This window comes from Thamnophis elegans, chromosome 8 (assembly GCF_009769535.1).
Source record: "Thamnophis elegans isolate rThaEle1 chromosome 8, rThaEle1.pri, whole genome shotgun sequence".
In the NCBI taxonomy this organism is placed as follows: Eukaryota; Metazoa; Chordata; class Lepidosauria; order Squamata; family Colubridae; genus Thamnophis; species Thamnophis elegans.
The window spans coordinates 5,990,950-6,016,946 of record NC_045548.1 but is presented as its reverse complement, the minus strand read 5'-3'; the positions used below and the strand labels follow the sequence as shown (position 1 = coordinate 6,016,946).

General features: G+C 43.3%; 1 protein-coding gene across 5 annotated transcripts in view; it reads left to right on the top strand.

The window, feature by feature from the left end:
* The window catches only part of RREB1 (ras responsive element binding protein 1), a 193,389-nt gene that overhangs the window by 144,220 nt on the left and 23,172 nt on the right, over positions 1 to 25,997 (top strand). For all 5 annotated transcript variants that reach the window (XM_032222644.1, XM_032222645.1, XM_032222642.1 and 2 more), the window contains 4 exons: positions 9,667 to 9,811; positions 10,894 to 11,030; positions 19,652 to 19,841; positions 20,380 to 23,077. In XM_032222644.1, the coding sequence (XP_032078535.1) occupies positions 9,667 to 9,811; positions 10,894 to 11,030; positions 19,652 to 19,841; positions 20,380 to 23,077 (3,170 nt within the window). The remainder of the gene's footprint in view (positions 1 to 9,666; positions 9,812 to 10,893; positions 11,031 to 19,651; positions 19,842 to 20,379; positions 23,078 to 25,997) is intronic.

Genomic DNA, 25,997 nt, shown 5'->3' with positions numbered 1-25,997 from the left:
CTTCCTTCCCTCCTTCCTTCCCTCCTTGCTTCCCTCCCTCCTTCCCTCCTTCCCTCCTTCCTACCCCCTTTCTTCTCTTTCTTCTCTCCTTCCTTCCTTCCTCCTCTCCTTTCCCTTCTCTCCTTCCCCTTCCTCCCCTTTACCCTTCCCCTCTTCTTCCCATTCCTCCCCTCTTTCCTACTCTTACATTCCCTCCCATTCTTCCTCTGCCTAAGAAAGGTGCATTCTTGATAGTTGCTCATTCTTGCATGCCAAAGCAGGACGGGTTGGATATGATTGGTGGTGGGGGAAACATTTGAGCTGATCCTTCAACTGGTATCCGAGTGAAACAGCAACAGCTACCAGAAAAAACCGAGTCGGCCCACTGGATTTTCCATCCTTGTCAAACTTTGTCCTTCCTTTTGCAAGCAGAGTCGTAAAAATTGCTTTCTACCTGTAGACTCCTGGCCAGGTTTTCCGCCCCCTCCTTACAATAAAATCTTTTAACTACAAGAGTCTTTACAAATTTATAAGGCTTCTATAAGGACGCAGCTGTTTGCATGGGTGATATATAAAAGAGAAGCTGCAGCAGGTTAAAATAAGAGAAAGAAAAAAAGAGTGAAATCTGGAAAGGGGAAAGCTTGATGGTAGGGAATGCCATTGATTGGCGAGCGATGAGAATAATAGAGCATTATAGCAATAGCAATAGCAGTTAGACTTATATACTGCTTCATAGGGCTTTCAGCCCTCTCTAAGCGGTTTACAGAGACAGCATATCACCCCCAACAATCTGGCTCCTCATTTCACCCACCTTGGAAGGATGGAAGGCTGAGTCAACCTTGAGCCAGTGAGATTTGAACCGCTGAACTGCAGATAGCAGTCAGCTGAAGTGGCCTGCAGTACTGCACCCTAACCACTGCGCCACCTCGGCTCTATTATGCATAAGGGCAGGGCTGGCTGACAGTTTTATCAAGAGAATTATGCATTTACTGTGTTACTCATTCTTAACACAGTTGATTCAAAAAAGCTAGCTGGTTTTTAAAGGGACAGGGAATTCAATTTTGTGAGCTCAAAAGTAGGTATACTTGCGTACCGCAAATACAAATTGGTGAATTGTTTTACAAGAATGTGTAACCTTTTTAAGAAAAAGAACGTATATGGAATGCTTGGTAGAATTTGGAAATGCTGTCCTAAAGCTCACGTGAGCTGGAAACCAGAAAGAAACAACAGCAAAAACCTGCAGATATATCAAAAAATACCAGAATACTTCAAACCCTTTTCCAGCAGAGGGTTGCAGACTCCATGATCACCAAAGTAGGTGACTATTTTTTAGTGGCATGATTTAAAAAAAAAACTTTAAAGTTAAACTCTAAGTAGCTATGGAAGACTTATGGATGTAATCCTGCTACCCAAATGGATCTTGTCCTCTTCGGTGGTTATCATCACATCATTTTCACTCCCTCTCTGGGGCTGAAAAAAAGTATGTGAAAAATGCTTGCTGGAGGGGCAAATTGATGTTCCCATTGAACAAAATGTGGATGGGGAAGAGTTTTATATGTGTGGGTGCTTGAAACTTTTCAAGGTACAGATTTTACTGGTTATGACCTCATGTCATCTGGACTTTTTACTTCGTAACCCATTGGGTAACATGATTATTAACACAGTTTTAAAATCGCAAGAAATAGTGCTGGTTTTAGCAGAGAACCCAGTACAAAAGGGAACTCTGTGTGTGTGTCTGTGTCTGTCTGTGTGTGTGTCTCTGTGTGAAAGATAATTTTTCTCTCCTTTCCCACACAAGGAGCTGGTTTGAAGATGAGCACTTCTTGAGAACGTCAACCGTTTTACCCCGTAATAAATAAGTGTACTAAGTTCTTAGTATTCCAAATACATGTGCAGAAGTTGAAAGAATGATTTGCTGAAAGATTCATGGAGGATAAATTTATCAATGGCTGCTAGTCATAATAGCTATATTACTTTTGACCTTTGAGACAATATGCTTTTCAGCATAATTGCTGCAGGGTCCCCTTGGGAGAATGCTATTGTATTTATGTCCTGCTGGTACACATCATAGGCCTCTGGTGGGCCACGGTGGAAACAGGATACTGGGTTAAATAGGTCTTCGGGCTGATTCAGCAAGACCTTTCTTATGGTTTGACAGATGTGAAAATAAACTCGCCTATGAACAATAACTTCTAAACTGGTCACACCTTTGGCTTGTATGAAACCCTTTAAGAGGGCTTTAAAAGAAGATTACTTTTACCAAAAGAATTAATTATTTCAAAGCGACAAGTGTTCTTAGTCAGACTTAGTGAAAGAAATAGGGGAACGTCCTGGCATTTCCATCGATGTTTTAATAAGTTTGTCTCCATTTAGAACTGTTTAGAAAGTTCTACTCATTGCTTGCTTTTCATTACAGTTATTTTTCGTGCTTTCTAAGGAAAGGGTGGACATTATCTTATGCTAAGGGCAGAGAGGGAGAAGCAAGAAATGTTTGCTTTAAGGTTATATGTGCAACAGATGCTGAAAACCTACCTCATTGTGATGTATTGACAGAATAATAGAGTTTCAAGGGACCTTGGAGGACTTCTAGTCTAACCTCACTCAAGCCAGAGACCCTATACCATTTCAGACAAATTGTCCAATCTCTTCTTAAAAGCCTCCAGTATTGGAACATCTATAACTTTTGGAGGCAAGCTGTTTCATTGATGGTTCTAACTATCAGGAAACTTCTCCTTAGCTCTAAGTTGTTTCTCTCCTTGATTAGTTTCCACCCATTGCTTCTTGTTCTACCCTCAGGTGCCTTGGAGAATAGCTTGACTCCCTCTTCTTTGTGGCAACCCCTGAGATATTGGAACACTGCTATCATATCACTCTTGGTCCTTCTTTTCATTAAACTAGACATACCCAATTTCTGCAAGTGTTCTTCATATGGTTTAGCCTCCAGTTCCCTAGTTGTCTTTGTTGATCTTCTCTGCACTTTTCTAACATCTCAACATCTTTTTTTTCTATCATGGGAATCAAAACGGGATTGCAATTTTCCAAGTGTGGTCTTACCAAGGCATGTGGTACTAACACTTCATGTGATCTTGATTGTACTGCTCTGTTAATGCAGCTAAGGACTGCATTGGCTTTTTTATCAGCAGCAACATACTTATGTGTTCTGACCCCCTCCTCCGTCAAGTAACGAATGCCGAGACAAGCTTAACTGGAATGTACTCTAATAGCAAGACACCAAGACCTTGGTGGCTGAAAGCCAAGCAGAACAAACAGATAAGGACCTTGGCAGCAACTCAGACAAACTCAGGCAGCAAGATAAGGCTTGGCAACAATCCAGCTTGCCAAGCTCACAGTAATGTCCTCCGACATTCAATCCTGCGTTGACTTCTGCAAAGAGGGGCGTGTGCACCAGTAGCTTTTTATAGTCTGGAGAGGAGCCTAATGACCACCAGCTGAGCACAATCACCTCCTGTAATTGCGTAATTGTTCTTGACGCCTAGTAGCTCTTCGATGGCGTGCATCCAGGAACAACTCACTGCTGGCCTCCAGCTCACTCTCCCTTGTTTCCACTCCACTGGTCCATCTCCTCCAGAGCCGACTCATAGGGCCCCTCGCTGTCGGAGTCTGGTGGCAGCTCCAACAGCTCCCGCTGGGCCACAACACTTATAGTTCATATTTAAGTGATTGTCCACTAGGACACCAAGCTTCCGCTTGCAGTTCCTACTGTTGAACCAGGTCCCCCTAGTCTATAGCTGTGCATTTGTGGGTTGTTGGTTTTTTTTGCCTAAATGTAGAACCTTATTTTTCTTACATAATTTATAGAAGTGCAATTGAGATGAGCTTCTGTAAATTATTTACATTATGTATTTCTAATATACGTGACAAATATTAGGAGCATCATTTCTGTGATACTAATTGGTTCTTACACAAGATAGATGAACTTAGATCCCAGGGTTACATAAAGCTACACAAAGCTTTTGAATAAAATTCCAAGACCCCTTCTGAACTGTTATTAAATATAACAGTTTACTGTTGGAAGTTTATGGAAGTTTACTCTGCATTGAATCAATGAAATCAAATGCCATGGTTGTTTTTTTATTGCCTCCAAGTCTAAGTGCTATTGCTATGGCTATAAATCAATTAATTAATTGTCTTATTTTATGCACTCAGGTTCAAATTATTGCATTTGAAATAGTATAGGTCTGGGTTTGCCTGATAAACCATGATCATTTATCACTGCCAGAGCAAACAAATTTGGATAAAGAGATCATCTCTGTTTCTCAGGACCATAATTAATTTGAATAGCAAACATTTACAACACATTGAATTTAAGTAGTTGCTGGAATGAAATACAACAATAACCGTGTAAAAACAACTACAATAAAAACAATAACACCACGGTATTGCCTAAATAGACAACTAATGTACTATAAAATGATGGGGACTTCAAGTTGATCTGAGGCCATTAAGGCTGGTTAGAATCAGTGCCGGATTTTCCAGTAGGCTAACTAGGCTTCAGCCTAGGGCCTCAAGATCAAGAGGGGCCTACATTCAAATTAAAATTACACTATTCTAAAAACAGTGAACACTAAAAGACTGAACCGAAAATAAGGAGAAATTCTATGCATATGACTAATAAACAAACATAAAAATGTATTGGTTAAGATCGTTCCAGCGCCGCGGCAGTTGGGGAGCCCGCCCACGTTCCCGGCACCGGCGGTCGGGCGAGAGGCGCGGCTGCTCCCAGTAGCCGCCCCATCGACACGGAGCCCACCAGCGGCCAGGCAGGTGAGAGCGAGGGGGCCGAGCCGGGCAGCTGAGCGCAGCAGGGGAGGCGGCTGGCCTCGCTGCCTTTGCTGCAGAGCAGAGCCGCCCTCCGTTGGGAGGCCAGCTATATATATTGATATATATTGATATATATCACAGTAATGATGTATTTTATTGTAATTTACAAACTTAAAAATGGGAGGTGAAAGGGCCTCATAAGTGGAATAGCCTAGGGCCTCTTTTCATCTAAATCCGGCCCTGGTTAGAATTAAAATTAATATTTTCGGTCAGCATCGAAATGAAGCACTGTTGGTCTTAGACTGGCTTCAGAATGTGCTATACCGAGGGCGCCGGAGATCATACACAATATATTTCAGTAATGTTTGAGGTAACCTGGCAACATTAATCAGAATGTCTTAACGGAGTTATTAAATTTTTTTATTGGCTCACATTTAAAGTGCTGCGAGATACTTACACGGCTGTCCCACTGGAAATGAATTAAATTGTGTCTATTGGGATTCAGGCCTTCTGTGAAAAGAGAGAAGAGCAAAATATGGAAAGTAGGATTGTAATTCTATAAATGCCTGTTCCAAAGTAAATCCCTTTTGAGTTTAATTGGACACGATGAATATTGGAATGCATCTTGATTTCATTTAAGCTGCATTTTCTAAATCCTTCCCATGAATTCCTTAGTCCAGAAAATGTTAGTTTCATTTGTCAATATATAAAAATGATTACACTGATTATTGTATTGTATTGTATTGTATTTGGTTTATTTGTATGCCACCCTTCTCCAGGAGGGACTCAGGGTGGCGAACAACTCAAAGGGGAAAGGGAACATAAACCACAGTACACATAATTAAAATACACGAAAATCACACAGCCATACCAGTCGAGAGGGGAGGGGAACTCATCAACCCCAGGCCTGCCGGCACAGCCAGGTTTTGACGGCTTTCCGGAAGGCCTGGAGAGAGGTGAGGGTCCGGATCTCCGCGGGGAGTTCATTCCAAAGGGCCAGAGCTGCTACAGAGAAGGCCCTCCCCCGGGTAGTAGCCAGGTGGCATTGGCTGGTGGACGGAACCCGGAGGAGGCCGACCCTGTGAGATCTGACGGGTCTTTGGGAGGTAATTGGCAGCAGGCGGTCTCTCAAGTACCCAGGTCCAATACCATGAAGGGCTTTATAAGTTACGACTAGCACTTTGAAGCGTATCCGGAGACCAATCGGTAGCCAGTGCAGCTCGCGGAGGATAGGTGTAACGTGGGTGTACCGAGGTGCACCCACAATCGCTCGCGCGGCTGCATTCTGGACGAGTTGAAGTCTCCGAATACTCTTCAAAGGCTGCCCCATGTAGAGCACATTGCAGTAGTAAAAACATACATAGGTACATACTTTTAATTATACTGCCTTTTTAGGTATATTACCATGGCCACTTCAGCAGCTAAAATATTTCAGTTGTTCGTGGGTTTTGTATTCTGCTTGTCAAGTCTGAAGAAGCGGAAGTCATCTAAAACTTATAATTTAAGATTCCAGCATACCTTTGTGGTGCAGAGTATGAGGAGCAGAAAAAAATGCCATGTTTTATGCCGTTTGTCCTTTAATTATCTTTTTGTTTCATTTTTTCCTTATTTGAAAGAAAAAAAAATATCCTGCTTTGTCGAGCCGAGGTGATGCAGTGGTTAAATGCAGCACTGCAGGCTACTTCAGCTGATCTGTTATCTGCAGTTCGGCTGTTCAAATCTCACCGGCTCAGGGTTGACTCAGCCTTCCATCCTTCTGAGGTGGGTAAAATGAGGACCCGGATTGTTGTTGGGGGCAATATGCTGACTCTGTAAACCGCTTAGAGAGGGCTGAAAGCCCTATGAAGCGGTATATAAGTCTAACTGCTATTGCTATTGCTATTGTCAAAATTATAAATAAATTTAGTCGTAAGTACAAATCTACACTATATTGCCAAAAGTATTCGCTCACCCATCCAAATAATCAGAATCAGTTGTGAGCGAATACTTTTGGCAGTATAGTGTATATGACCACGGAGATGTCTTTGTACACCACTGGCTCTTTGGCTTTGAAACGGAGATGAGCATCGCCCCCTAGAGTCGGGAACGACTAGCACATATGTGCGAAGGGAACCTTCTTAAATTTCAATAATATACTCCAGTGAATAGACTTCTCTTCTGTATTTCTAATAGGATTAAATGATATCATCTCCTTATCATCTGAATATTTCTCTTTGCTGTTACTTAGTTAATTGTTGGAGCCTGGGCATTCAGTTAACTAGGTGAAATTCTCCATGAGAAAAATCTCAATGCCGCAGAGATGATTAGTTCTCTTTTGAGATTTGAGATTTATTAGATTTATATATTCTTTTGATACAATCTTGGTCATTTTGGTTGAATGTCCTGTGTACCTAATTTTTTTTCATCCCGTATAATCAGGTTTGGTTCTAGGTGGAAAGTTCAATTATATCCCTACCCTTAATTACCCTCCTCCAAGCCCCCCCCTTCTTTTCCTATAGTACCTCCAGTCTCCGACTTCCTTACTTCTGTTAAGTCCCTTCTTCAATCTCCTTTGGTTCTGGGAAACTGGAGCCACACATTTAGAATTAGGAGTTTCCCTTTAAAAAAAATGACAAATTGATAATTCTGCTGACATCATTTTCCAATGGATGGTTCTTCCCTCTTGGTTTATTTAACTTTAAATTGAAATGTATGTCCCTAATAATGATAAGTTTATATACACAAGTATTTTTCAGTTTAAGATTGCCTATGAATTCTGAGCTTGCTTTATGTTTAATGTTTAATAAATTTATATGCTGCCCAATCCCGAAGGACTCCGGGCGGCTTACATAAAAACAATTTAAAAATACTAAAAAATTTAAAACAGCCTGCCGGAATAGCCAGGTCTTAATAGACTTACGGAAGGCTGAGAGAGTGGGGAGGGTCCGGATCTCTGGGGGTAGATCGTTCCATAGGGCCGGGGCAGCTACAGAGAAGGCCCTCCCCTGGGGGGCTGCCAGACGACATTGTCTAGTCGACGGCACCCGGAGAAGGCCCATCTTGTGAGATCTTTATCAGTTGCACTGTTTATTTCTCTATTTATTAAATCAGTACCAGTATGTCCCAGGAGAACCAGCCCATCAGTGGTGGGATTCAATGTTTTTTTACTACCGGTTCTATGGATGTGGCTTGGTGGGCGTGGCATAGCTCGGTGGGCGTGGCAGGGGAAGGATACTGTAAAATCTCCATTCCGTCCCCACTCCAGAGGAAGGTTACTGCAAAATCCCCATTCCCTCCCAATCAGCTGGGACTCTGAAGACAGAGAATAGATGGAGATAGGCCCAGTCAGAGGTGGTATTTACCGGTTCTCCAAACCACTCAAAAGTTCCGCTACTGGTTCTCCAGAACTGGTCAAAACCTGCTGAATATCACTTCTGCAACCATGACTGTACAGAATGGGTTTTATGAAAAATAAGCAAAGCTCACTATAATTCTTGGATGCATCTGGATTTGCTTAAAGTCATTATTTCTGAGTTGATTGCACTTTACCAAATGTACTCTGAAGGTTGTTGCTGTTGTTGTTGTTATTGTTATTGTTGTTTTTTGCTGCCCCCTTGTTAGCATGAATATTTCCATTTGCCTCAGTGGAGACCCAGAATTTTAGCATGCTAAAGTATTTACGGAGCCATAATGGAACAAGTTTTCGTCAACTCAAGACTGTATGAGACAACGTGCAAACCACCGCCCTCACCAAATGTCTCTCCTCTTCTCTTGCACCTCCGTTTCGGGGACAAATGACTTGACACATCGTTAAAAAATGGGGAAGTTAAAACAGGGGAAAGATGCTTTAGTGAGTCAGTTAACAGCTGTGGGTTTGTGCACTGACTACATCCTGTGTGTTCTGAAATGAGGGCTCACGACAAAACACTTTCAGATCATGAAGGATTAAAGATACTGGTGGCTCTCCCTTAGGAGTGGTATTTGGAAAATGTGGCCTCAGTCTAACCTAAAAGTACTTTTGTTGTCTTTGGCTTGTCAGATAATGTGCTCTTTTGTATACCTTAAATTGATGTTGAAAAGCTTAGTAACTAGCATATTAAAAAAAAACAACAACAACGCTTATTCTTATGATTTGAGTTTCCTTAAACAAGAAATTCATTTATCATCATTCATCATTTATTGGATTTCTAGGCCGTCCAATCCCGAAGGACTCTGGGCGGCTTACAGAAATGAAAATATTAAAAAAGAATTTAAAAAACGAGACACAACAAAGTTAAAAAGAAGCACGACATACACCCAATCCGGGGGGGGGGGGGGGCTGGACCTCAGTCAAGGGGTCAACAATAGCAATAGCAGTTAGACTTATATACCGCTTCATAGGGCTTTCAGCCCTCTCTAAGCGGTTTACAGAGTCAGCATATCGCCCCCACAGTCTGGGTCCTCATTTTACCCACCTCGGAAGGATGGAAGACTGAGTCAACCCTGAGCCGGTGAGATTTGAACAGCCGAACTGCAGAACTGCAGTCAGCTGAAGTAGCCTGCAGTGCTGCATTTAACCACTGTGCCACCTCGGCTCCTTTACAGCCCCAGGCCTGCCGGAAAACCCAGGTTTTAATGACTTTGCGGAAGGCCATGAGAGTGGGCAGGGCCCGGATCTCTGGGGGCAGCTCATTCCATAGGGCCGGAGCGGCAACAGAGAAGGCCCTACTCCTTGGCGTCGCCAGCCGGCATTGTCCCGCTGAAGGCACCCGGAGAAGGCCCATCCTGTGCGATCTTATTGGTCTAAGGGAGGTATGTGGCAGAAGACGGTCTCGCACGTATTGGCATCTTTGCAAGTATAACTTTGATTAGAACTTCCTTCCAGTTCAGAACTTGTAACGAGCGTCTTCTTTTTTGCCTTCTCACTCTTTTCCCACCCGACTTTAGACATATGAAAATCCACGAGAAGGATGCCACGGGCGCCACGAATACAATCCCTGCCTCCCCGCTGAAACGCAGGCGCTTGTCCACTAAACGGAAATTCAGTCACGAGGCCGAGGCCGACAAGGAAGAACAGAGTCCAGCAAAGAAGGTCCTTTAGCGCAAAAAATAAATAAATCCCGCCGGTTGCTTAAAACGAGAGATTATGAATTCAGTTAATCACTTAAAAATGGAAAGAAGGCAAAGTATAACAGATACACAATAGCCAGCTTGTAATTTTAGACACACAGCACACTTTAGAAGTTGTGCATACTTCTTACGAAAGTATTATGCAAAGTATTTTGGATAAAGATATATACTTAACAAAGTAACTAGTCAGGACAAGAAATAAAAACATTGTAGGTTTTTCTTCAGCTCCTGTAGTTCCCAGCCAACAGAAGAAGATGTGGAGATGTCTATTTATCTGTGCTGATCTCCATTATTTATCTCAAGGACTGATGTTAAATAAATGATCGTGTAACTTTGGATTATCTCCAAAGGTTCATCATAAAATATTAGTGGAAAACCACCTCTGTCAACACGGCAACTTCAAATAATGTTTTGAATTCTGCATTTTGATTCTTTGTACTTTATTATTATTATTTGGAATAATTACATTCCTACACTGGATTTGTTTTGACTGAGTGACAAGTTGATTGATTGTGATGAAATTGTTTTGCCTGATAGCTTTCAGAAATGAAGTAGTTTCCTCCATATGTTCATATTCTGTGTGATGTGGAGTACCTCTTAAAAGGATAAAGTGAGTGTGGAACGAGAGAAATATCTAAACAGATCAAAAGAGCTAATTAAACTAAAGTTAAACTAGTTAAACTAAAGTTAAACTAGTTAAACTAAAGTTAAACCAGTTAAACTAAAGTTAAACCAGTTAAACTAAAGTTAAACCAGTTAAACTAAAGTTAAACCAGTTAAACTAAAATGCTTTGTAAGGAAATATTCACATTCCTTAATGTTGATGACTTTTTTCTTTTAAAAAAGGATCTCCAAATATAAAAAGAAATTCCTGGTTTATCCTTATAGAGTAAATCCCTTTTTGTAACATTTAGCTAAGGGATACAGCAGTGAATTATTTACCAGCTGAAATGTATTGCTTTCAGAAGCTGTTACTTGAATTGCAACCTGGGTTTTAACATTTCTCCTTTTTTTTTTTCTTTTCTTTTTTTTTACCATGAACAGGTTGTGGAGGAACCGCAAAATGGTGAAACCGAAAAAAGGGCTGATGAAATTTATCGATGTCCAGTCTGTTTCAAAGAGTTCTCTTGCAAGTTTGGGCTGGAAACCCACATGGAAGTACATCCAGATACCTCATTGAGGTAAGAAGAGTGCTAAGAGATAGTTTGTGAAACACAAGGTATTTCATGTTGATGTCACGTGCAGCGAATTTGAGTCACATTTGAAGTCTAAAGGGGCCTGTTTTCTAATGAAATGGGCTCTGCAGGCATTTTTTTAAAAGCATTATGAGACTTCATTGCTGTTACCATTACTTTTACTACCTTCATGACAAAACAAAATGGTTCCACCACAAATGCGCGCACAACAAAAGCGCGCCTGACTAAACCGCGGTGACGAAACCGCGCGACGAATGAGCGACAAATTAGCCCTAAAGGGCACCGACAGAAGCGCGCTGTAACGTAACCCTAAGCCTACCCCTAAACCTAACCCTAAACCTAAGCGTAAACCTTACCTTAAATTAAATCGCGCTTCTGTCGGTGCGCTGTTGTCGGCGCGCTTTTGACATCGCGGTTTTAGCGCCGTGGTGTTGTCGGCGCGCTTATGACGTTAGCACTTTTGTCAGGTCACGAACAAAATACATCTTGGGAGGGAAAATTTTAGCTTAAGAGATTTCTGGAAGCCCATACATCTTACAGTTGCCAAGTTTAGGAAACAGTGGATGGTGTGATTTTTGTGCAATCAGGTTCCTGTGAATGCACTAATCTGTTCTTATTTCTGTTGCACTCAAATTATAGTGTGGTGCAAGGAACTTAATCTAGCATAGAGTATCAATCAGTAGTAGAGAGGCAAGTCTAAGATGTGTCTCTCAATAAGTCTCTTTGTGGCATTCAGGGACCAAGTTCCCATAAAATTGTAGATCATGCTAAAATGAGGTTGGGCAGTTTGGAGTTCAAATGTTGTAGGAACTTGGCTGTTCTTTTAGCAGGCCATATGAACCAACTTGTCACACATCATGATTTAGCAGTGTGTGCCTAAGCTGTTATGTGAACCTGATAATTGTATTCTGTTACTCTGATTTAGCATGGGATGTGAACTTCATCACTTGTGGCATTGTATAATTCTTTTAAGTTTCCACTTTGCAGGGTTTTTGTTGTTGTTAAGTTGGTCCTTAACGATTTAAAAAAAAAAAAGAATTCTCACATTTGAAAGTGCCACGCAGTTTAATTTAGTCCGCCAGTGCGCCTAATGTAATCTGCTTCCCAGAGCAGAATGCTTGCTCATATGTGCATGCTGATATATATGTCCTGTCTGTGTACACTAGAAGCACCTTTTCCTGAAAACTAATTACTTTATAACCCTTTTGATAAGGTTAATGAAATGAAATAGATCCAGCAGTATTGGCATAGTAGATCTAATGTTGAAGGGATGGCAAGTCCGTAGTAATTTATTTTTAATTGCCTCTCAAAATATTTTTGGCAGAATAAGTCCTCGGGAGTCAAGTGCACATAGGATTATTGTGCAAATTGATAAGGTTCCGAAGAATGGGCTGCTAGTCTTGCTTTGAAACAGTGCAAAGATGCTATAAGTCAGTGGTCCCCAACCTTTTTAACGCCACGGACCGGTCAACGTTTGATAATTTTACCGCGGCCCGCTGAGGGGGGGGAGGCATTGATTGTTTATATTTTAGATTGTTTTGATTTAATAATTTTAATTTGATTGTATTTAAACATGCCTTCAAAATAAAATACAGTTACACCAAAAAATGAATATAAAGTGATTTAACATTCTAACGCACTAGAACGCTAAATCAATGAGAGCTTGTTTCTTTGCAACGAGACAGTTCCATCTGGGGGTAATAGGAGACAATGACACCCAAAGTGTGTTGCTTATGTCCAGCATATTCCGTTGTTTTGTTTCGGTTGCTGTCACTGCAGAAAACCCCGCTTCACCCAGATAGGATGTCGGAAATGGCAATAGGGATTTAAGTGCTGTGGTGGCAATCTCAAGGTATTCCGCCATGACTTTTCTTGCTAATTTGTGGGTTAGATTTGAGCAAACACAATATACACATACACCAAGCACTGTTAAACATGAGAAAGTACCGGTGAACAGAGAGAAGAGCGCCCCGATATCACGATATTTTGTGCATGCGTGGTATTGGTGCGGCTTTAGGTGACGTCTCTCAGCTCCCGGTTAACCTCTCGTCCATGGAAAGTCGAACAAACCCGAGAGAAGTACACCACAGTAAGTAAAATGGAAATAATATAATGTTCCTTGGGCAGCCCGCTACCATTTGATCCACGGACCGGGACCGATCCGTGGCCCGGGGGTTGGGGACCGCTGCTGTAAGTGACCAGGTGGATTCAAACCTATTCTGCTACTGTCAAATTAGCAAGTGAGAATAGGAAGCGGGTGACCAGTCTGATAACTTGGCAGAGCGAGCAATATGCCGCTTTCTTTTGAACGCAAAGGTAAATCTCAAAAACGCATGCATTGATTAGGTGAGAGACTCCTCCTTTGAGGAGAGGAGGGCCACCTCTTTTGATGATGCGACACCTTTAAATTATGCATTTTTGATAATTGCGGCTAAGGGCAGTCCTCTCCATGAGTGCTACGTGTGTGTCCATACGCAAAACAATAGGGTCCTTTCGTTGCACTGACAATTGGCTGCAAATGAGGCGCTAACCCTAGAAGTTACTTTTGTCCTATTGAAGAGCCGAGGTGGCGCAGTGGTTAGGGTGCAGTACTGCAGGCCACTTCAGCTGACTGCTATCTGCAGTTCAGCAGTTCAAATCTCACCGGCTCAAAGTTGACTCAGCCTTCCATCCTTCCGAGGTGGGTGAAATGAGGACCCAGACTGTGGGGGCGATATGCTGACTCTGTAAACCGTTTAGAGAGGGCTGAAAGCCCTATGAAGCGGTATATAAGTCTAACTGCTATTGCTATTGCTAAACAACCTGAAGCTAGCCTCACTGGCTAGTTAGGGCAGGGGGGCATCTCTGACTGATGTCTTCTAGGGACCATCATCATCACCATCACTAGGAGGTGGGCATAACACTGCCCTTTTCATCCTGGCTTCCCTCCTCCTGCTAGGATTAGTTAAGACTCTAGTTTTCTCTTCAGTCAGGCCAGCCAGCAAGGCTCCAGCTATTTTGGTGGATTTATATAGGAGCGATGATATAATTAGCCGAACTGGGAAATGCCACATGGCCAATAGGGAAAAAACAAGCAGTCTTTCACATGTTGGATTTTTCTCTTCTGAAACTGCTCCATGCCTGGTTTGGTTTTCCTACTGAAGTTATAAATGTTACTTCCCCTTCAGCATCCAACAGCTTCGGCAGTAGCAAAAGTAAATGACTGAAAATGGCTTTTTGATGAATGAGGATTTAAATCGTAGAATCAAGATTAAAGCCACTAAGACCATTCTGTGACTGTCTAGCAACTGTTTTTAGCGCAACCAGCAAAGGGGAACTTCTCACTTTTCTGGTAATTTGTTCCACACTTCATTTGTCAATGGAAATATTTTTCCCCTTATAGCAAGAGCAATAGCAGTTAGACTTATATACCGCTTCATAGGGCTTTCAGCCCTCTCTAAGCGGTTTACAGAGTCAGCAAATTGCCCCCAACAACAATCCGGGTCCTCATTTTACCCACCTCGGAAGGATGGAAGGCTGAGTCAACCCTGAGCCGGTGAGATTTGAACAGCCGAACTGCAGTCAGCTGAAGTAGCCCGCAGTGCTGCATTTAACCACTGCGCCACCTCGGCTCTTATTATCAGGGCTGGATTGCTCTGTAGTTCTTTGGATTTTGGATTTTCATTTTCGTCCTCCATTGCCTGGTACTTTACCCCTTCTGGATTTCTGGAATTTAATACACAAAAACTTAACCTAACCCTGAGCAAGTTCTGGGGATACCCCATGTTGCCATCGAAACTCTTCTCCTTAAGTAGGTGTCCCCTGTCTGTGTTTCTGTCAGTCTCAGCCTTCAATGCAGCTCCTTCATTCTGCTTCTCAAAGTTGCCTAGAAGAATACAAACCCGCTTGTTGGTAACAACTGAACAAGAATACAAGTTAGTTTCATTCTTGCGTAGTTGATTGGAGATTTGTATCTGATATTGGTTTCATTCTTATTTTGTCTTTCCTTGATAGCCAGTATACACCATGGTTCTTAGCAGTGGTGGGATTCAAATAATTTAACAACCGGTTCTCTGCCCTAATGACCAGCTGGGAAGGCAGGGCTCGGTGGTCATGTGACTGGGTGGGTGTGGCCAACTCAACGTCACTCACGTCAGTGGGCGCTTCGTCTTAGCTGTTAGAATGTAATAAGGGTTAACCGGAGAGGCAGTTTCTGTAAGCAAGGCAATAAAAATTAGTCTAGAAACAACACCGGAATGTCTCCTTCCTGCCTTCCTTACAGGATTAGCCTTGTAAAGTGGAAACAAAACAAAATAAAATTTCTTCCAACCATCGGTTCTCCGAGTTGCTTAGAAAGTTAACAACCGGTTCTCCCGAATAGGTGCGAACTGGCCGAATCCCACCACTGGTTCTTAAGTTTCTGTCCATCTTCCTCTCTGCTTGTTGTCTTCATAATAGCTCTCTTAAGAACTTAAAACAATGGAACCAGTGTTTTGTGGACTGTTGGGGTATATAGCATTGCACGTAATTCTTGAAATGATTTTTTTAAAAACCAACTGAAGATAAAAGTCTGCAGGATTTCTGTCTTCATTGCTTTGGTGTTTGTGATGTGAGATTGGGGAACTGGATGAGGCAACTTTGCGTGCACCAAAGATGACATCCCTTCATACTAAGTTCTGTAATGTATGGCGTTACATGTCTACTTGAGTTTAAAAGGGAAAAGGGATAAGAATGTGTCAAAGTTTGGTTTAGATGTTATGGTTGGCAGGAAAATACCTGAGGGGGTAGATCATTTCATCCTATTGTGCTTCTTGAAGCTGAAAATTTGATGTGAATAATCAGGGATTTTACAATCAGCTACACTTTTGAATACAACGAGGCAGAGAGTCTCACTGGAGAAGAGCCTAATGCTGGGAAAGATTGAGGGCAAAAGAAGAAGGGGACGACAGTGAATGAGGTGGCTGGATGGAGTCACAGAAGCAGTAGGCGTGAGCTTAAATGGACTTCAGAGGATGGTAGAGGACAGAAAGACCTGGAGGAGTGAGGTCCATGGGGTCACGATGGACATGGCTTTGCAACTAACAACAACAAGGTAGAGAGAGAGAGAAGAACCAGCTTTGATGAATAAGAGCTTTTAGATCTGAATGGGCCAGATTTTTATGAACATGTAAGCCAAATGGCTAAGATTCTAAGCTTGTTGATCAGAAAGGTCAGCAGTTTGGCGGTTCGAATCCCTAGTGCTGCGTAACGGAGTGAGCTCCCGTGACTTGTCCCAGCTTCTGCCAACCTAGCAGTTTGAAAGCACGTAAAAAATGCAAGTAGAAAAATAGGGACCGCCTTTGGTGGGAAGGGAACACCTTCGGTGTTTAGTCATGGCGGCCACATGACCACAGAGACGTCTTTGGCTGGATCTTTGGCTTTGAAACAGAGATGAGCACCGCCCCCTAGAGTCAGGAACGACTAGCAACTATGTGCAAGGGGAACCTTTACCTTTACTTAAGCCTGTGAAAGGAACAGCGAAGTCTGTGACGTACAGTATATTTTACTTTCTGTTTGTTTCTTTTATTAGCAAATATTGACTTTCCCCCCTCCCATTTATACTTCCTGCCCTGTCTCCTCCCTGTTCTGTCCTCCACAGATTCTAAACTTGTATAAACTTCCTTAGTCTCCACGCAGACCTTGCTCCTTCAGTTGCTCCTCAAGCTTTATTTGTCAATCTCCTCCTTGACCATTATCAAACATTTCCCCGGGAGGCTCTGCTTTCACTCCAGCTGAAATCCCGAATGGGAATCTTTAATTGGGACACGCCAGTGTGCTCTTGAGAAGTTTCCACAGCTTCCTAGTTGCAACCTAAACTTGTGCCTGGGACTGTTCTTCTGCCTTCTAGAAGGAGCGGCAAGCCTATTAATGCAGGGTGAGGAATATTATTTCTCTACAGCAGCTGGCATGATATACTGGGGAATTAATTGAGTCCTGCCGTAATATAGAACCTCTTTTCTTGCAGATAAAAAGCTCCTGATTGTGTTTACAAGCTGTTGAATAACAGTTGTCTTGTCCCACTATCTGTTGGTCAGATTTTCACCCTTGGCTCTTTTCCCTTCAGTATTTAATGCCAGCTCCTCTAGTGCCAGTAACTGGGGATTAATGCAGCTGTTTGATCCCATTTCTCAGAGACTTCTCAGCAAAGGCCTGGCCTGGGGCTTGTCCTGAAAGGCAAATCAGTGTGGCGAACTGCTAATGTTAACAGGGACATAAACCAGTGCACATTTAATAAAGGTGAACATTGAAATCTTTTCAACAGCGAATAAGTCGTTTGCTTTGAAGGGGCTACTGACTGCTTTTTTTTTTTTTACTTCAAAGCTGTTTTAGAATTCTGTCCATCCCTTCTTAAAGTAGAAGCAAAGGGGCTTTGTGGGATTCAGAAAATAATTTTTTTGTGATGATGCGGAAACTTCTGCCTTGAGTATTGGTTAATGTAAACAGTTATGTACAGTTCAGATTTACAGCTTTTTCTCCTCGTTGCTAAAAGCTGGGTGTCTTTTTTTTTTTTTTAAACCAAAACAAACAGTTTAGGCCTAAAATACTCAACGTACCACAAAGTACTAACATTGGGCACTCAAGAAAAGGTGACGCATTTCCCTGTTGCTTTTGATTTCAGTCGATCAGAAAGGACGGAGGTTCAGGGGTTCGAATCCCTAGCGCCGCGTAATGGAGTGAGCTCCTGTTACTTGTCCAAGCTTCTGCCAACCTAGCAATTCGAAAGCATGTAAAAATGCAAAGTAGAAAAATAGGAACCACCTTTGGTGGGAAGATAACAGCGTTCCATGCACCTTCGGCGTTGAGTCATGCTGGCCACATGACCACGGAGACGTCTTCGCACAGCGCTGGCTCTTCGGCTTTGAAACGGAGATGAGCACCACCCCTAGAGTCGGGAACGACTAGCACATATATGCGAGGGGAACCTTTACCTTTAACATTAGCGAGATCTTTAAATCTGCCCACTTAAAAGTTATTAATTTGGAATTAAAGTGGAAATGATTTGAGGCTTGTGCTGTCCTTTACAGTACTTATTTTTATCATGATCAGATCCTACTTTTATTTGTGACTCTTTGGGGAGGGGGAGGGTTAGGGGAATGGATAATAAAAATACCTCTGCATGTGCAACAGAATTGCCTTCCTTTTGACACCAGAAATCGCAAAGAGACTCGGGGCGTTCAAGTCCTTTTTGAATATTCTTTTTATTCAGTAGCTGACCCAGAGGCTTTCAAAGGTAATCTTGTACATTATTGCAAAATCCTGTTGGAACGCCTGGTACAAGGGAATTTGTGTTTTACATACATGTCAATGTGCTGTTACACCGTGACCTGACAAATGCGCGAATGTCAAAAGCGCGCCGACAAAACCGCGGCCCTAAAACCGTGATGACAAAACCGCGCCGACAAAAGCGCGCCAACAGAAGCGCGATTTAAGTTAAGGTAAGGTTTAGGGTTAGGGTTAGGGTTAGGGTGACAGCGCGCTTCTGTCAGCGCGCTGTTGTCGGTGCGCTTCAGCGCTCATTCATCGGCGCGGTTTTGTCAGCATGGTTTTGCCACCGCGGTTTAGCCAGGCGCGCTTTTGTCGTTCGCGCATTTGTGGTGGAACCCTGTTACACAAATCTGACTCCTGTAGGCCAGCTTGATTATTTATTTATTTTCTGCTATTATTGGAAAGGAAGTGTAAGTTAAATTCTGTTTTCAAATAATTGAAAACGTGAGCTTTCTGATGTTAATATCACAGCTTATATCAAACTGTCCCTGAAGAACAGCTGGAATAAAAACGCCTTCCTACTGCAGCAGCTTTAGTTTTCATTCTTGTTAGTCATTCTACTTTAAAATCCTTCTGCCTACTTCAGTCGCTGCTTTATGTAACCATCCTATCTGTATTTAGCTTGGCATTATGTGTGAAGTATTCACATTAAGATTGCAAGCTTTCTGTTTTCTCTCTTTTTTAATATCATTATGTTCAAAGTGTTATCATATGTGTTCTCCATTGACACAGCGAACTCGTGCATAAAAAGGTACTTCATTAAAATTCAATAAAGTAATAAGAAGTCACAGATGTTACACTGTAAAGAAATATGAATATAGTGACCAAGATCGTGACCCAACAAATGCGCGATAGACATATGCGCGCCGACAAAACCGCGATGACAAAACCGCGACGTCAAAATCCCGCCCACAAATTCGCGACGTTCAAAATCGCGCCGACAAAAGCGGGATGACAATAAAATCGAAAAATTTTTAGGGTTAGGGTTAGGATTTTGTCGTCGCGCATTTGTCGTCGCGCTATTGTCGAAAATCAATTCGCGATTTTGATGTCGCGGTTTTGTCGTCGTGGTTTTGTCACGCGCATATGTCTATCGTGCATTTCTCGGTGAACCGACCAAGATGTGTGCATGCTTAGGTCTAAACTAGGATTGGAAATCTTGGCTCTCTAGAATTTGTGTATTTAACTCTTATCATCTGCAGCTAGCATTGATATTTTATCGAGCAGGAAAGAGAATGGTAAAAAAAACAGTTTGGACTGATACCAATGGTGTGATTATGTACCTTTCTCATAAGTAATGATGCTCTTTCCCTCTTCTCCAGGTGTGATGTCTGCTGCATTACCTTCCGCACACACCGCGGGTTGTTGCGGCATAACGCAGTTATTCATAAACAACTTCCAAAGGACTCAACTGGAAAGCCTTATATTCAGAACAATCCTTCAATTCCTGCCGGCTTCCATGATTTGGGCTTCACGGACTTTTCTTGTAGGAAATTTCCTCGCATTTCTCAGGTATTTGTTCATTTTTACCTGGCTGTTTGTGTAATACCCATACTTCCTTTTCTAGTTAATTTAGAAGAGAATCGGGGGCAGTGGTGGGTTGCCATCCGGTTCAGTTGGAACGGGGCCGGCGGCGTCCTCGTGCACGTGTGCAGTTTACGCGTGCGTCGTAGTACCTGCGCGATGCTCCAGCTGCTCACGGAGAATCGCGCAGGCGCTGCATGTGCCATCCAGCTGCTCGCAGAGAATCGCACAGACGCTGTATGTGCCATGCGCCTGCGTGGAAACGCAGAAGCCTTCAAAGACCGGTAAGGAGGGCGGGCGGGTGGGCCCTTTGCCGTTCCCGGAAGTTACTTACTTCCGGGTTCACTGACCAACCGGTTCGCGGGGACCACCGCGAACCGGTTGAAACCCATCCCTGATCGGGGGACTAAATAGTTGGAGTATCAGTCTTAGAATCAGTTTCAGTTTCACAAAAACTGGGTGCTGTTGACCTTTCGGATGTTGTGGATACTTCAATGCTCATGTGTCTCCTTGTGATGTCTCCTAGGTTTGGTGTGAAACAAACCTGCGGAGATGCACCAGTGATTATCATCGCTATGTATGTGATATATGCAACAAGGCATTCCCCATGCTCTCAGCGCTCAAGCTGCACAAAGACACCCATGCAACCGATCAGGGGAGGGAAGTGCGCAACCTGCACTCGGAGGACGCAGACCTAAAAACCTACATGGCATCCTTGGGGCTGCAACATACCAAAGACCTTGAGTCTGTCAAGCGGGAGGAGCTCATGCCAGATGATGATGATGTCCCAGAAACGCAGCTACGAACACTGAAATGTAACCTACCTCAGGAACCCGGAAGCGATAACCAGCTGAACCTATCCCCTCTGGAGGCTGCTTCTGTGGGAGGCCCCTTTTCAGTCCTTCCACCGACAAAAGAAAATATGAAGCTACTCTCACTACAGCCTTTCCCGAAAGGCTTCATAATCCAGCCTGACAATAGCATTGTTGTTAAACCCATTTCTGGTGAATTAGCAGATATCCAGCAGATCCTAAAGATGGCGTCCTCAGCGACGCCACAAATCAGCCTCCCGCCGCTATCTAAGGCATCTCATATCCCCATCCCGTCCATATTCAAACATATGCCTCCACTGAAGCCAAAGCCATTAGTAGCCCCTCGGACCGTTGTAGCAAGTTCAACGCCGCCTCCGTTGGTCAACACTCAGCAAGCCTCGCCAGGATGTATCAGCCCAAGCCTTCCTCCAGTACCACCAAAAATGGTCAAAAGCCCGGACCAAGAATCAACTTCAGATTCTTCCATTGCGCACAATAAACCCAGAACAAACTCCAGTCCTCCCCAGGCTAAGGCAGAATCACTGGGTCAGCATGAAATGAAAACCCAGCTGGAGCAAGACAGCATCATAGAGGCCCTTCTGCCTTTGACGATGGGGGCAAAAATAAAACAAGAAGTGACCGAGCGAGACTTCAAGGCCATCATGAGTGGAACCGCAAACAAGAAAACCCCAGCAATGAGGAAAGTGTTGTATCCGTGCCGTTTTTGTGAGCAGGTGTTCCCGTTCTCCGGAGTCTTAAGAGCTCATATCCGTTCTCACTTAGGTATCTCCCCGTATCAGTGCAACATCTGCGACTACATTGCAGCCGACAAGGCAGCGCTGATCCGGCACCTGAGGACCCACAGTGGGGAGAGGCCATACATCTGCAAGATCTGCCACTACCCTTTCACGGTGAAAGCCAACTGCGAAAGGCACCTGCGCAAGAAACACCTCAAGACAACCAGAAAGGACATCGAGAAGAATATCGAGTACGTGGCCAGTAATGCGGCTGAAATGGTCGATGCTTTCTGCTCCCCAGACACCGTGTGTAAATTCTGCGGGGAGGACCTTAAACATTACCGTGCCCTCCGTGTCCACATGCGGACGCATAGCAGCTGCCAGAAGAAGAAGCCATTTGAATGTAAGGAGTGCGGCACTGCCTTCTCAGCCAAGCGGAACTGCATTCATCACATCCTCAAGCAGCATTTGCACATCCAGGAGCGGGAGATTGAGAGCTATGTGCTGGCTGTGGACTGCACTCCTCCAGAAAGCCAGCCTGACCCTGTGTTACTGGAAGAAAGCACTTATCTGGATTGCAAATCTGTGTCACCTTTCCTGGAATCGCAGAACGGCTTTTTAAGGGGGGCTCCCTCTCACGCATCGATCAAACTTGAAACTGCAAATAACTTCCCCATTGATTTTGACGAGCCTTTAGATTTCTCGCAAAAGAACAAAACCCTGAATTCTGTACTGGTCAAACAAGAGAACACGTTCGGGTCTTCTCTCTACGAGAACTCCATGGAGCCCATTGATTTGTCAATTCCCAAGCCTCCCAAAAGGGACAGTGATGAGGGTAGTAGGAGTGAGGATAAGAAGCAAGAGCTTCATGATGGCCACGAGGAGACACTCCAAGGCTATCTACCGTCTCCTCCAGCTAACGGCAACCTAGAAAACGCAGCTCTCAGACATTCCCAACCACTGAAGGGACCACTTCATTTGACTGTCCCAATAATTTCTCCAGGCGTCTTGGGGAACTCAGTTTTGCTGAGACCTTTGCGGCCCAAACGGCCGTTTCTCTTGCCAAAACCTCTCGCGACGGAAGAGCTGCCACCCCTTGCTTCCATCGCACAGATCATTTCATCGGTGGCTTCTGCTCCGGCTTTGCTCAAGGCAGAAGTCTCAGACTCTGTCCCCAAGGTGGCCATTGGCAGCTCTACCACCCCTGAAAAGTTAGGAAGCTCCAGTCCTAAAGCAACTCTCCTAGCCGCTGTCCAGACGGATACCAGCACTCCCAGCGACTTAACAAAGAGCACCAGCAGTCCAACGGAGTCCCAGAAATCCTCGACGTCCGGATCGGTGAAGAAAAGAGGCCGAAAGAAAGGCACAAAAAACAAGCCCAAAGCGAGCAGCGGCCTGGACTTGGAATCCAGCGGGGAGTTTGCCAGCATCGAGAAAATGCTGGCAACCACAGACACCAATAAATTTAGCACATTTCTACAATCGACGGCAGACTTTAAAGAAGCGGCTGATAAAAACGGAGCTAGCGAGGAGGAGAGAGAGGCCGTTGAAGACAAACTCCTGCGGGGAAAGCGAAATGCCTACTCAAATTGCATCCAGAAAATCAAGTGCCCCCACTGCCCTCGAATTTTCCCCTGGGCAAGTTCTTTGCAGAGGCACATGCTCACTCATACAGGTAAGAGAGCGCTTAAAAAATGCCCGGCGGGGTGGGTTAGAGAGGGGCGGGATACATTCACGGGAATCTTAAGTTGAGTGACCCAGGAGGGATCTAGAGGGAAAACCATTCATTCATTCATTACACCCAAAAGGGAAAATTGGCCAGCTTTAGTGTATTAATAAGTTTACCTTCTATTGCGCCATTTTCGGGACATCCTGTTTTGTTTTGTTTTGTTTAAAAAATTGGGAAATGTATGACTGCACGCTATATTTGTGCGCCAATAATTTAATTTGGCAAATTTATGTAGCCGTCCATCGATGACTTTGGATGGCTAACAGTTAAAAGAAATAGAAGCAAAGAGAAGCACAGCTTGGGGATGATAAAAACCCTACCTAACTTCAAACATTATAGAACAACAACACAATAAATAATTGAAGCACACACAATCAACCAGATAACACGCTTCCCCCCCTCCCCGCTATTTTCATGGATTAGCAGCAGTTGACCTCATGCTAAAGGGTTGACCCTTGTACTTGTAAGAGCAAATCCTGATTTACAGCCCGGTTTTCTATTTTGAGCATGACAGACGATGATTTGCGGGGTCGAGTGTATTGGGGGGTGGCAGAACTCATGGCTACAGTGCCAAATTCTACTGTGGCGAGCAACTTAATCTCTTAACCTCTAACTACTGCTCTGAGTGTAAGGATTTTTTTTTTGACGAGGCAAAATGAGAAGCTCTGCCGTGTTGGGGAAGTAGTTTTGCTATGCCCTAAATTCATTCTGTAGAATTTTTCTTTTTTTAAAAAAATGTTTGAATGTTTAATAAATTTATAGGCCGCCCATCCGGGCGGCTTACAACAATACAATTAAAATAGCAGTTAAAAACACAGGAAAAAAAACATACTTAAAAAGGTCACAACATACACCCAGTCTAATCGGGGCTGGAACTCAGACATGAGTCCAACGGTTCCACCACAAAACCGCGGTCGACTAAAGCGCGCTCGACGAAAGCGCGTACGTGACGTCATCACAGCGCGACGAAAACAGCACGCTGTGAGCGGTAAACTTAAAATTAAAGGGTAAATCTAAACCTAACCCCCCCCCCAAACCTAACCCTAAACCTAAGCCTAACCCTAAGCCTAACCCTTAACCTAACCCTATACCTAACCCTTAACCTAACCCTAAACCTAACCCTAACGCTTAACGTAACCCTAACCCTTAACCTAACCCTAACCCTAAACCTAACCCTTTATGTGAATCGGCTTGCTTTAAAAGCACTTTTTAAAGCGCCCTTTTTTTTCCGCGGTCGTATTTGTCGCACTGCTGATGACGTCAGGTACGCGCTTTAATCGGGCGCGCTTTAGTGGACCGCGGTTTTGACGGGTCACGGAGTTCAACAGCCCAGGGCCTGCCGGAATAGCCAGGTCTTAAGAGCCTTACGGAAGGCCATGAGAGTGGGTAGGGTCCGGATCTCTGGGTCTCTACCTATGATAGATAGGTGAGGATTGCTGACTTAATTCTCCCTCCTTGTCAACCAGAGTAGCTATAGGGGTTTTGACTCCTATCCACTCCGTGTCTTAGTATCGGGTGTTAGAGATAACGCGAAGTATATGCCAAGGTTATCTGGAGGATCCAGGTTGGGAAAAGCTGGGAGAGGAAAGGTTGGGTTAACTAGATTGGGAGGAACGAAATAGCAGAAGGGAAGAGCACATCTTCTGTTTTCCTGCTGTCAGATTTGTTTCCCTTATCAGTTTTTCCATTTGTGAGGCTTAAACATTGCTTCCTCCTACACTTCAATACGGTGGGAAAAAGGAAAAAAAATATTGAGCAGCATTTGGAATAACAAGAGGGGAAAGAAGGGCATAGTGCTGCTCCATTCTGCTCCTCCTCTCTTCATTGCATTTATTACAAGTTGCTTTTCATGGCTGAGGAATTCTGGGAGTTGAAGTCCAGAAGTCATAAAGGGCCATTGTCCCCCCCTTCTCCCCCCCTGTTCTAAAGGAATTGCTGACAAAAGTTGCATTAACTTTTAATATCTATGATGTTTGCAGAAAATTACTAAAAAGACTATCCTGCTCCATATAGAATATCTTAAAATTTGCTCTCACTCAACAATTACACATGCTCTGATTTTGATGTATCCGATTCTTGAATTGAAAGCTGCGTTGAGTTAAAAAAAAGTCTTTCTATTGACTCTCCTTAAGCATATGTGAAAGGGAGAATGAGATGTAAATCTACTTCTTTTTGTCTCTTTCTTTATATGGGTCTCTATTTTAATAAATGGCATCAGAGCTTTTTGTTTATTTAAACTTAGCTTCCAAATTCTAAGATAGGGATCTTTGTTACAAAGAAAAAAAAATCACTCTTGTAGTTAAGAATGTGTGAAAAACACACTAACTAGCTTTGTTTTTTGCAAATCTGTTTGCAGTTAAGTAATGTCGTTAAATTCCCTCGATTCATATATTGCTGGCAAAGGCTGTTTGTTAGCTTTATGAATATCATGCCTTTTCCCACCTATATCTCCCCCCCACACACACATATTTCTTATCTTGCCATCTTAAATACATTCCCTCATCTTATTAATTCTGAATTCAAACAATTGTTTTCTGTTTTGATATTTTGGAGTGTTCGGTTGAGAGGCAACAAGAACACTTGTGGATTGACTAGGCTGTTGAAGTTTGCAAATAATAAAGGGCAACAGATTGGCATTGAAGACAGTGATTAATAGAATCTACAGGAAGGAATTAAACTTATTTGTAAGAATGGCAGGAGTTTAGTGTTGGGTAACAGCAACAGGAGAATAGTCCTAAAATATTTGTCACCAGGAGCAGCACAAAAAGCGAAATTCCAAAATTGAAATCAAGCCAAGATGATTAACGGTCCTTGACTCAAAGTAGCTGCTTAGTCCTGAATAAGATGAACCATGTTCACCAACAGT